General features: G+C 34.4%; 1 protein-coding gene across 1 annotated transcript; it reads right to left on the bottom strand.

The window, feature by feature from the left end:
- Nucleotides 1-4,458: 4,458 nt before the first annotated feature.
- LOC133300092 (mitotic checkpoint serine/threonine-protein kinase BUB1) lies at nucleotides 4,459-8,789 on the bottom strand. The gene is made up of 14 exons (XM_061499588.1): nucleotides 8,722-8,789; nucleotides 8,501-8,639; nucleotides 8,134-8,291; nucleotides 7,784-7,874; nucleotides 7,511-7,621; nucleotides 7,330-7,417; nucleotides 6,464-6,567; nucleotides 6,309-6,380; nucleotides 6,142-6,231; nucleotides 5,904-6,061; nucleotides 5,291-5,345; nucleotides 5,076-5,210; nucleotides 4,865-4,986; nucleotides 4,459-4,648 (listed from the first exon to the last, which is right to left on the bottom strand). The coding sequence occupies exons 1-14, from the start codon at nucleotides 8,787-8,789 to the stop codon at nucleotides 4,459-4,461; spliced, it is 1,581 nt and encodes a 526-aa protein (XP_061355572.1).
- Between the last annotated feature and the right edge of the window lie 4,553 nt (nucleotides 8,790-13,342).

Genomic DNA, 13,342 nt, shown 5'->3' on the forward strand with positions numbered 1-13,342 from the left:
TTGTGGCCTCCTCATGTGATTGGTGTATAGGGATTTGATTATAACTTGAATATGCATCCATAAAAGCCAGAATTTGATATCTGATGAATTGTCAATTAATTTGTCAATGTTAGGAAGTGGGTAAGAATCATTTGGACAATGCTTGTTTAGGTTTCTGTAGTCAGTACACATTCTCCACTTCTAGTTAGCTTTTTTCACTAAGACCACATTAGACAGCCAGGTGAAGTAATTAATTTATCTAATTACTCCTGCTTCAAGAAGTTTTCTAACTTCGTCAACAACTTCTTGCTTTTCAAGAGTAATTTTTTGTTTCTTCTAAGCCACGAGTTTGGCTTTTTGATCTAAGGAGAGATGGTGGCAACAGAAATTGGGGTCAATTATTGGCATGTCGGCAGCTATCCAAGCAAAAAGATCCTTATTTTTCATAAGGACTTCAATTATTCTTTCCTTTTCATCTCTGGGCATATGTCGCCCAATTTTTGTGGTGTTCTCAGGTTGAGGACCAACCTGAATTTCTTCTAATTCCCCATCAAATTGGGGACGCACATCTCGCAGCTCTTCTCGTACATCTAAATCAGTCATATTTATGGATGCTTTACCTTTTTCAGTGGCTATGATATAGTATCTCGGTTCTGGTTCAACACCATTTTTTAGGCTTACATTATAACAACTTCGAACCAACTTCTGATCGCCTCTTATTGCCACTACCCTACCTTGTGGGTCTTTAAACTTAATAAGCAAGTGCGGCATGGAGATAATTTCCTCTAGCTAACTATGGTTGGTCTTCCTACTATAATATTGTAAGCAGATGGACAGTCAATAACGTAGAAGCGTACCTTAATAGCTTTTGCTCTGGGCAAGATTCCAAAGGTGACTTGTAATTCAATGGATCCTTTGGCCTGCACACATTCTCCTGAGAATCCTAGCAGGTCAGTCTGGCTAGGTGTCATTTGTTGTTTTGGGATGTTCATTCCTTTAAAGGCTTCCCAAAATATTATGTCGGCAAAATTGCCATTATCAATGAAGATTCTTTTCACTTGCAAATTTGCCATGTAAGTAGAGATAACCAAAGGATCATCATGTTCAGGGACTATGTCGCCATAGTCTTCTTCATCAAAACTTGTTGGAATTTTCCTTCCTGGGTGAGATTGAACCCTTGGACGGTTAGTGACAATCATTATGGCCTTCAAATGCCTCTTTCTTTGGGAGTAGGTTTCTCCCCCACCTGTGGCACTTCTAGTGATAGTCCCTAGCGACATTGTTGGGTAGTTGAGGTTGTTGTGCTCTCATGCTGCAAGTTGTTCTCTCTGTCCTCTTCTTTCACGTGGGGATCCCTCCCTAAGCCTGTCATCTCGCCTATAATTGGTTTACTTGTAATTCCTCCTATCTTGATTGATTCTGCGATGAAGGTTTCTATCTTGATCTGGACTCCTATATCACTTTCTTTGAATTTTTTCTTGTTTGGAATTAGCAACAAACTATTTGAGTTTTCCTTCTCTAATCAAAGCTTCAATAGTATTTTTGAGGTCAAAACAATCTTTTGTAGAATGTCTTACGTCTTCATGAAATTCACAAAATTTAGTGTCATCCAACATGCCTTTTTTTTTTATTGGAGCTGGCCTGGCTACATTGACAAAGCCAGTTTGGAAGACTTCCTTCATTTTGCGAGATTGAGATATGTTCAAAAACTTAAAGTTTTCAAACTTTTTTCTCTCCTTGAACCTCCTTTGGAAATCTCGCTTAAATTCATTAGCCCGAGACTTTTCACTTGGGCCTTCACGAGATCGTTGATAATCTTCAAGATTTATGAATTTTCTCGGATTTCCCTCATAATTCTTCAATGGTCTTTGGCCTTTGTTTTACCAAAGATGTGGAAAATGGTCTATCTTGTAGACCGTCAGTAATAAGATATAAAGAGACTTGTGGGTCAAGAAAAATTTGTTGAGGAAATCTCGCAGGGTTTCTCTAGCACCTTGCTTAACAATTTTCTATGAATGCATGGATTTGTACTGAGCTTTGCTAGTCGCAAATCTCACCAAGAATTGACTGGCGAGATCCTCCCCATCATTGATGGAGTTAGGTGGCAAAGTTGAATACTACCTTAGAGCAACTTCTTTCAACATGGTTGGGAAGAGACGACAACCTATGGCATCTGGTATGCCCTAAGCTATCATATTCATCTAGAATTGTTCAGATGTTCTTAGGGATTTCCTTTCCCTTTGTATTTTTCTATTGTGATTTTGATATCTTTGGGAATGGGCAGGTCCATGATCTGCGAGGTAAAAGGATGTGCTACCTTGGAGATTGTTCTTGATTTCTGATGGGAATTGTGATCCATATGATCGTCAGCATCATGATTAACATGAGGTTGATGAATGTCTATCTTTTGTTTATCTTTTTTCGATGGACCATGGTCTTTTTTAGAGTGTTCTGGTCCATGCTCATTTTTTCATCAAATTTTTCATCTGCGTTGGATTTTTTTCATGCTTAGCTTGTGATTTTTTCAATTTCAGTGATTCCTTTTGTTGTTCCTCAATCTTTTTATTTTGTTGCCTGAGGAGATCCAGGATTTGTTGATTTGTTGGTGGTGGATTATCTTGCTGAGGAGAAATTAGAGCTACAAATGAGGTCATTTTCTGGTGAGATGTCTGGCCTCCTTTCTTTTTGCCTCTAGATAGGTTCTGAGATTTTGACATCTTGCTCCTGGTATCAAACATGTGTTTTTATTTGTATGGAGTGGGAGTCGAAATTTATCATCCTCACAAACGACGCCAATGATCGGTCCAACAGATATTGGGCTGGGTTGATCACACACAGTTGTATGTGAAAGATGTTGATGAAGAGAAGGAGAGATGGAAAGTTAGCTTGCTGAGATGCTGGGATGATTGGCGAGATGGTTGGTCAGCACTTTGCATATCTCGGTAGTTTGTGAGCGACTGGGGGGTACTTGCAAGACACTCCGATGCTCAAGTCAGTTCAGTATTCAAGGAGATTCAAGTATTCAAAGAGAGATATCACACATGGGCCAAATGTCTCTGTATTTAGTGTTGAGCGTCTTGTTTCATACTGTCTTTCATAGGACGATGTTCACTTTCATTGATGGATAGGGGTGACCTCTCTCAGGCTATTCCTTGATTGGCAAGACTATTCAATAGATGTGGTGGCACGCAAGAGTTGCCTTTCATTCATTGGATTCATGTGCTAGCCAACTTGCCTGAACTATTGATCTCAACAATGATGATTCTTTTCAGGTTAAGTCACGGTAGCTTACTAGTCAAGTAAGCGAGATCTCACGCTTATTATGCGGGATGGGTTGCCTTTGTGGCCAAGTCAGTGGGGTTTTTTTTGGGTCCTTTAGACATTTAGGAATTGGGTCTCTATCTCGCGTGTAGTAGGTATAAATCACCCCTCATAACATGCATGGAAAAATCGAAAGGGATGGAGAAACGTGTACAAAAGCGTTCTCAACTCTCAAGTCCTCACATCGGTTCCCACAATCCTGACTCCTGACAGCATGGCAACTGGCAAGGTCATATGCCATTTGATTGATTCATCATTAATTGATATGGTGGTTAAGCATTAATTAATTACGTATTAATAATTTATCATCACAGTTAGATGCACCAAATTTATGCAAGAATCTAAATTCTTTTAAGTATTGACGTGTTGAATTGATCCATATCCATGAAAAGCCCTTCGCAGTAGGAGGGAACATTCGAATTTGAAGTAAGCTTTAGCAGAGGCAGTAATTGAGACTTCATTATATCTGAAGAACCTTCTCAAAACTCTGTCCAGTAGCAATATATCACGTAACTTATCCAACACCGTAGTATGCATATAAAAGAAAATCAAGTACAAAGAACTTAAATAAAATATTTAGAGATTTTAAAGAACTCAGAACCATAGATGATTTGCACAGCATACACGTTCTATACAATAAACATAATAGCATATACAACTGTCATACCTGTTTGCAACACTCTGCATTTATACATGTATGTACACACTTAAGAAGGTAAAATTCCAGACCATTACTCAAACTACAGAAGACAAGAAATAAAAAAAAAATGCATTACAAATGCTAATGTAGGGTACTTAAAAACTCCTTTAAAGTAAGTGTATATCTAAATTAAACAAGAGTATATCCGCTCTTGGTTTAATTTAAAGTGCATTCTAATCTAAACTTAATTAAGAATGAATACACCCTTAGTTGCATACTTTAGAAGAGCCTTGTACCTAATTAAAGAACGTGTTAGTAAAAAAAAAAAAAAAAGAGGAAGTTTACCTTCTAAATCTGTCTTCGATTGCTTGCATTGTGTATTTGTTTATTTTTCTTCGTTTATAAAAAGAATATATTAATATATATATATATATATATTTTAAAAAAAGAATATATTAAGCACTCAGCCATTGCAAGCTGGTTAAAACAAAAGTGGATGTGGAATGATCTTATAAACACTAAGCAGAACACAAGGAAGCCCTTTGTTTCGCGAGTAAATCTTTTAGTTTCTTTATAAGCTGGGGATTGGAGCTCATATAGTCCTGGAAGGACTTCTTCAAGTCCTGTAGCAACCTTCTATCATCATTCCCGGGGTATTGATTTAGCATCTTAGTGAAGAAAGTCTTCCAGAGTTCAACATTCCAGTAACTGTTTGATTCAATAAGCAAAATATCATAATCAAATAGGAAGTTGAAAACACACGGAAGGGTAAAAAGTGCTTCCATTGTGGCATTAAAGTTTTCAAATTGACTTTAGCAGCTGGGAAACTGGAAAATGACCAAATTTCACACAATGATCCCTTTAAAACAAACCACAAAGCTAAACAGAAGTAACAATTGCATTCAACTATAAAATGAGGAATACCGTTTAAAGGGTAGTCTAGGAAGATACTCGTAGCCCCTATCAGATGATTCTTTTTTGACGATATCCATATATTTGTTATGCAACATCGTATGGACAACAGCACATAGGCCATATGCGTCTACCTGTTGGCAAGTGAAAGAGCAGGGAAACTTTAAAGGCAGTCAATAATGAGCTTCATTGCATTTCTAGTGTAATTTAAGAAGTGACTTGCCTGAAATTTCCACGGTTTATCCTCTTGCATCTCAATGCAGCGAAAACCAGAAGTTCTGCAATCTCCGTTAAATATTGTGTTATCTGGAAAGAGATGCAGATCAATCCCTCTTCCCCAGTCAACAAGGCAAAGACCCTGCAAAGTAAAACAATGTGTACTGCGTAAGAATGTAAAAAACAAAAATATTTGATTGTATCTTCCGGAGAAAAACTGACCTGATCACACCAAGGACCACTTCGGTCCAAGAGCCCATCTTCTGTAAGGTCACCCCTGCAAAATAGCAAGAAATGTAATGAGCACCATCCACAAATGCAAATCATATAAGCAACTTCACACAATGCATGACTATTAGAACATGCATTGCACACCATATAAACTGCTCATTAAAACAAAAAAAATTTAAGCATTTGCCAGTAGGTTTTATCTCAATCAAATATCTTAAAACACGATGTAAATCTTTCTGTCATTATCTATGACAAGGCATGTTATATGATTATATCAATGATGCTTTTAATTTTCACTCCAACAGACGATGCTTTACAAGATACAGACCTTTGTAAACCCCACATCCTTAGATACAAAAGTATATAATAACAACAGGACACGGCTAATAGATTGAAAATCTCTTTGATTTAGATACTTTAGTCAGAACCCTTATTAATTAAGAATTGGGAAACAACTTTACAATCACAGTCTTAAAATGTACAAACAAATCAACGAAAGGGACAAATGGATAACTGGAAAAGATAGGGAAAAAATTGAAGTAATAGAATTCCGATTGTACAAGCATGAAGTTCATTAAAATAAGTTACACAAGCATAATTTTACCTAGCATAGCGAATAAGCAGATTATCAGGCTTGAAATCCCCATGAATCAAGCCAACATCATGCAAAGTTTCAACCATGTGTAACATTTCTGTTGTGTAATAAATGCATAAGACTTCTTCCATGGATTTTCCTATGACCGCGTATGAGTTTATGACATCCTGCATAGTATTTTCAGCTGAAAATTAATACCACAGAATGTTGGAAAAGATAACAAGGGAAGTCAAAGGAAATAACTGACCTGTAGCGTCCCATGAGCTAAATAGTCACAGATAAGTATGCTATAGTCAGAATAGAGATGAATTCTATGAGCAAAACCATAGCTTGACCTCTGATAAAGTCAGAGAATTCAGAATAAGTAGATGTTCATGGAAAAGCAGGTTAATGGCATAATTGATATTGACTTACTTCTCTGCCTAAGATGCGCTGATCAAGCTGACGATACATGTAAAACTCCCAAGGGAAAGCTGGCTTTTGTATCTGCATTTAAGGTTTTAAAATACAATCTGATGAGACAATAGGTTTACGTTCGGAGGATAAATGATTTGAAAGGCCATGATCACCTTTAGTGCAACAACATTGTCAGGATCACTGTTGACATATGCCTTATATACTTGAGCAAAACCACCCTGTCCAGCACAACCCTTGATATGGTACTTCTTTCCACCTTTAGATGTCATGATAAGGACAAAAAGGAGCAATAGTGCTGTCAGTAAAATAAATTTAAGCTTCCATATGAGGAAGTAGCCTAAAGAGAAATAAATAAATAAACCTAGTTCTTGTATAAACTGTTCTGAAACATGATTTTCTTTAGATGATAAGTTACTAAAAAAAATCCGGGGAGATGTACTAAATTCATACTCAACAAAGATTGCAACTTCAAATTAAGGTTAATTTTTTAGCATTTCCTACTCCAAACAACTTGAGCCTACGGTTACATAGGTTGAAAAATATAGACTTGTAACACAGACATTGTAAGATATTAAGGTAATGACTAATGAATATAAAACAAGTCATTCAGCCCATGAAATTTTACGAAGTATAAACTCAAATGATCAGGCATTGCATGCTAAAGTTTTATTGGCATGATCAGAGAGCTATACATGTTGTTTTGCATTTAGATATGAACTTCACATGCAAAACATTACAAGGAAAAGGCTATTGACAAATTGTTATATTTAATAATATTTTTTCTTGGGGGGAGAGGGAGAGAAGCACTGGATCTCCTAACAAATTTATGGTATTAGTTTACTCAGTGATGATAGTGTTCCAAATTCTTCATAAATATAGGCATGCTGCAGAAAATATAAACAATTAAATTCATATAAAAATGAATTCTTCAGGCTGATCTTACATATACAGAAAATTGGAAAGCAATCAGACAACTATATTAAGATTATAACCATTATCATGACTTAAAGAGTGTAACCTATCTCTATAACTTTATTCCTCGATGAACTCTTCAAAGTAGATAAGGCCACTTTTCCTGCGTAAGGTTTAGTGCTCGAATAATACCCCTGAAATGTATTTAAAGAAGTATAAGGGTATTGAATCTTTGTCAGATATATTAAATCAAAGAATGTAAATAACAAATGATTAAAACGTCTCACGTCAAATTTTGTAAATAATGGATATATCTTCTTCAGCAGGTCATCCATTGTGGAGGTGCCCCATGGATTAATGGCACTATGTTCCAATTTCTTGGATTCTTTATAATCAACCTGGTCAAAAACCACATAAGAATTCTTTAATTAGTGTTTAGAAATCTCAAATTTGAACTGATACAATGTTGAGGAACTAATTGACAGAGACCAAAATGTATAGTAGTATATAAAACTTGGCTCAATTTTTTTAACTATGAGGGACTTTTCCAAAATGCGTACCTTCTGACTTGAAGCCGCATTCGATATTTCAGAAATCCTTTTGAGAAATAAGGTGTGCGCCTTCTTCAACCACTCAACTGGCTCCGCATTCCTATCGAACATTGACCCAACATAAAATTAAAATTACAATCATTATGCTACAACTTGCAATAAAGGGAAACCTTGGCACAAGAGTTGGTGTTGTTAGCATGTGACCACAAAGTCGTAATCAACTTCTTGTAAATGAAAGCCACCTACTAAAGCACAATGAGTTTTACCCTTTCCCATAGCATCATGTTGGCCTTTTTTTTATGCTAAACTTTGCAATATCAAAACTAGGAAGTAACAAAATCAGACCCAACAACACTGACCTTGAAATGCCGAGCTGATAGACGGTGAGGGCATCGCGCAATCTTCCCTTCAATTCAAAAAAACACGCAGACCACACATAAAGTGAAGAATTATTGGCACATACATCACTATCCAGCATTTCTTTGAATACACTATCAAAATCTGCACTAACTCCCATCTGCATAAAAAAAATCAACAGAACTTAGTTAAGCCCTTCCAAAGCGCCTCAAACCAACAACATTCTATATCACATCATGGCTAGCAAACCGTTCCAACAACACAACGGTTTCTGTTAAATTAGTTGTAGTATCGGTTAGGTTTAGCTGCGGTAATTAGCATCAATGAAATCATTATTCACATAGAAACAGGGAGGGTTAGTTGGATTACATAGAGGAGCCAAATCTTGAGAAATCTGACGTCGTTTCGGTACCGGTCACTGTCCTTGAAGTTTCTGATGCAATCGCTGAGTAACTTAATGAGATTCTGACCTGAATTGTTGGAATCTTCTAGAGCTTTCCTGATAGACCTAAATTCGCAAATGCCGAAAGTTTAAGAGATTGTGAAATTTCGTGTGTGTGTGTGTGTGTGAGAGAGAGAGAGAGAAGAACCAGAGGAAAGGTAAGAGAGGATCATGTTGAGCGATTCTGAAACTGGGGAAGCTCTGGAGCGTGGCCATTGAGTTGAGACTTGAAAATTTGTGTGTGACATGCGAACTGAATCTGAGAAGTGAAGCGCGGAAATTGCAACAATTTGAATCTACCAGATTTTTTTTTTTTTAAATAAACATTTATAAATTAAGGATTAGCAATTAAAAAAAAGAAAAAATATTTGTCCGGTAATGACATACTATGAAGTACGACACTTAAAAATCTCGACGTGTCGTATCCAACACTTTCTGATATTCTCACTCCCCGACACTTTAATGCGCGTTGTAGAAACTCAAAATAAAAAAGGTTCAAAGGTTACGTTATGTTGCGTTTTTAGTTGTAACTATTAGATTTGTTGGATTACTATTACGATTTTATTAAATTTAATATAAATATTTGTAATATCTTATGTTTCTTTGTCAAATTAATGGGTATTATAAGTTTATCCTTTTTTTGTTAAATTATTGAATATTAAATATAATATAGCAACATAAATTAAAAATATTATTCAATATCAAAACGTGTCGAAATCTAACATTTTTTACAATTAACGTGTCGGAGTGTCGTGTCGTACCGTGTCCGGTGTCGGTGCTTCATAGATGACATACAAAGTTATTTCCATCAATTATTTTGGATTAAAAACAAAGAGTTCGTTTTTTCTACAATCAATGTAGATAATTTAGTTACATTGAGCCTAAAATGACGTCGTTTTGAGGCAGAAATCAAGATATTTTTGTAATATAATTTATTTCAGGGTTATAATAGTCTTTTTCATTATAATTTTTTAATTTTTCAACTTAAAACGACGTCGTTTTGGGAACGAATGTAGATAATTTATCTGCCATTTAGTGTAGAAACGTTAAAACCAAAAACAAAATATAAGATATTTTAAAAATTGTACTTTCTTCTTACGTGACGAATTTTATTAAAATATTATGCATTTTTTGTTTCAAATTCTAAAATAATAATGTTTTGGGTTAAAAAAATAATTTTATCTCAGGTTATTTGAGAAATATTTTTCAATAAATTATTTTTTTTTTCTGTTTTACCAACTTGCTAATTAAAATTGTGGCCATGATTAGAAAACCATGTTAGAGTAGAGACCCAACTTAGGGACTGGTTTAGTGAGAGATTCTTACACAGTCTAGGAAATATTACACTTTTTTTTTTTTTTTTTTTTTTGTTAATATTACACTACTTCAGCAATAATATAATACGCAATGCTAGTAATTATATATGCCCATTTTCGAGTAATTATATATGCCGTTTGGTCTATCAAAAATTAAAATTATAAATTAAATCTGAATAATTATAAAATTGCTCGAAATATTATTCTCTAAATATCTTAGAATTTCTCTCATTATAATTATAAAAAAGGTTTGATGTTTGTCATTTTATTTTATTTTTATAACATGATGTTTGTCATTTTAAATGACATAAGTTATGTCATTTTAGGAAAAAGATAGACACAAAAAATAGAAATCATGGGAGAGAGAAAGTGGACGGTTTTTTTAATTTAATTTTTAAATAAAAAAATTTATTTTGTGTCTATCTTTCTCTTAAGATGACATAATTTTATGTCATTTAAAATGACAAATACTTTTTTCTTGTAAAAATATCTTGATTTTTGTCTCAAAACATCATTTTGGACTCAATATAAATAAATTATCTACATTTACTATCGAAAAAGTGAATCCATAATTTATTAATCTACTATAAGATGAATGGGTTTATTTATTTATTTATTTATCATTTTGAATTCTGGGCTGTGTTTTGTTTAATTTAAATTTTGTTTGGTTTCTCGACAAAAGATAATGTTGTCGAAAGGTGAATGTGGTAAAAAGAGCAGTGACGAAGAGACCAAGTTGTTATTAAAAGATGTTGAAGCTATAAGCAAAGATCTATACATGGAAAAGAGCTCTTTCAGGAATTCAACATCAAGTCATCAACTGGGAAAAAATTTGGATCAAAATCCACCGAGAAAACCCGGTCACCTGATCCTAAATCAAAGCCTAAAGCCAGTGAAGAAGATGACTTGCGCAAGGATAAGAAATCTATATGGAATTGGAAGGGATTCAAGGCCGTTTCATTCACGTGTCTAAATAAATATTTTAACCCAAAATCTTAAGATGTTAGATGAGTATTTTTTTAATAGTTTATAGTATTTTCTCTAACACGTCCCGTCACACAATAGTCCTTTGGATTTAAAGAGTGTGGATATTGCATAGTCCTAATTTTTTGGATTTACTATTTTTTGAGTTATCTCAAGTATGCTCAAAATGACGTCGTTTTGAATTATAAGATTAAAAAAATTATAACGATAAAGACTAATATAACCCTGCAATATATTATAAGGGAACGGATCAACTTATCACCAAAAAAGTTTACAACTCTTACAACCAATTTAATCACCGTTGATTTCCGTCAATCTAACGATTATAAATTAATAACATTTATTGTGTCACATTTATAAATTCTCAATAAATTATAACCGTTAGATTGATAGAAATCAACAGTGATTAAATATGGTTGTAAGAGTTGTAAACTTTTTTGGTGGTAAGTGGATCCTCCCCCATATTATAATTACAAAAACACCTTGATTTTCGCTCCAAAACAACGTCATTTTAGGCTCACTGGAGATAACTTATCTCCATTGACTGGAGAAATCCTTTACCCATCTTATTTTAGTTCTACTCGAAAGTGAAGCGGTAAGAATTGAACTTGTCATCTTGTGATCACTTTCTTGTCTTATTGTAGTTTGATTGTAGTTTTTCTCTCCAAGTCCATTTGATTGAAGGGTTGCCTTTGAGTTTCAATGATTCTAGCATTTGTGTGTATTGCAACCAGTTAATCAATTAAAATAAAATTTTCACACTTAATCAATTACATATATCATTTAATCGATTAAACATGAGTGTATAGTTCTGGGATATGGATAAAGTAATTATTTTTTATTTAATTAAGGACAAAAGGATCAAATATTTATTGGAAGTTTAACTTAAAAAAAAATATCCCGGCGAGAAGTCAACTTTTTCCTCGCACAGATATTTTAATTATTGAATCAATTAATGTAGTAATAAATCAAATATCAAAAATTATAATGCACTATTTTTTATACAAGATTTTATGGGACATTGACCATATTGCCACTCCTTTAATAAAAATTTACCTGATTGCCACTTCTGAAAAAAAATTTGCCAAAATGTCACGCCTGAATCCCGCTGGTCTGACAAGCGGGAATAGACTGGACATGTGTCAGCGTCTGAATGGTCAATCATTCTCGCTGGGCTGCCCAGCTAGAATGACAGAATGCTGACACGTGGCAAAAGTACAGACATCCAGAGAATGCCTGTGCTTTTGCCACGTGTCAGCATTCTGTCATTCTAGCTGGGCAGCCCAGCGAGAATGGTTGACCATTCAGACGCTGACACATGTCCAGTCTATTCCCGCTTGTCAGACCAGCGGGATTCAGGCGTGGCATTTTGGCAAAAAAAATTTCAAAAGTGGCAATCAGGTAAAATTTTGCCTAAAAAGTGACAACATGGTCATTGTCCCAGATTTTATTCTAATAAATAACCGACTTCTGATGTTTAGGCCTTTGGTATACAGCCACTAAATCCCATTGAGTTAGGTTTCAATAAAAGAAGTGTTGAACTAAGTTTTTAAGAAATATCAGCCACTAAATCCCATTGAGTTAGGGCAACAACCTATTATGTATCGATCATAAATGATTCAGAAAAAAAATGTGTTGGATGTGTGTGTGAAAACAATGGTGTCATATTATGAATATTTCTGTGTGTTTATTCTTCCTCTACTGGAGTAATTATATACATAAATGAGGACTCTAGGTCCATTATAAATTAGCTGACAATCAACTATGAATAAGGAAATGAAATAATCTGTTACTATTTCTATTTAATACAAAACTCCTATGATTATGTCAATCAACTGCAAATAAGAAAATTAATCTATTTAATACAAATCTCCTATGATTATGTAATTGTGTAATCAATAATTAAAATTTCAATAACTGTACAACTCAGCAAATATTATCTCATTTCAACAGTGTGGATGTTATCCCATAAATTAGTTAAGAGCTCAAAGTTGATCACCACCTCACTAAGTCAATAATCGAATGACATAGACATTCATCTAGCTAAATCTCAGCAATATAAGACATCGAAAGATATCCACCTTCAGAGGTAGGTCATATAGGCCGCTTATGTGAACATATCAACCAAACTACAATACTTATCTACTGATTTTACAAGCAGTTCATATACACACTATGAATAGAGAGACAAAGACCAAAGTATATTCATCTTCTCCATATTACATAAGCTCGTTACTCACATACTAAATTGAGCATCAAATTTGAAGGTACTCACCCCCATTTGCTCCAATCAAATCAACTTCTTGTTGCATCCAAACTTCATACTGAAACATCATCCCTCACAACAACCCATGTTGCTAAAGATAGCAAGTTTCATCACCAAAATATATCAACTTGGATTAGACTTAATCATGTGTGATTAGACCCAATTCTTTGTGGTTTGGTCAAAATCTTTTCATGTCATATATT

The sequence above is a fragment of the Gastrolobium bilobum genome, unplaced genomic scaffold (genome assembly GCF_033153095.1).
Source record: "Gastrolobium bilobum isolate Gb01-03AN ecotype WA unplaced genomic scaffold, APGP_CSIRO_Gbil_v1 utg13108, whole genome shotgun sequence".
NCBI lineage: Eukaryota > Viridiplantae > Streptophyta > Magnoliopsida > Fabales > Fabaceae > Gastrolobium > Gastrolobium bilobum.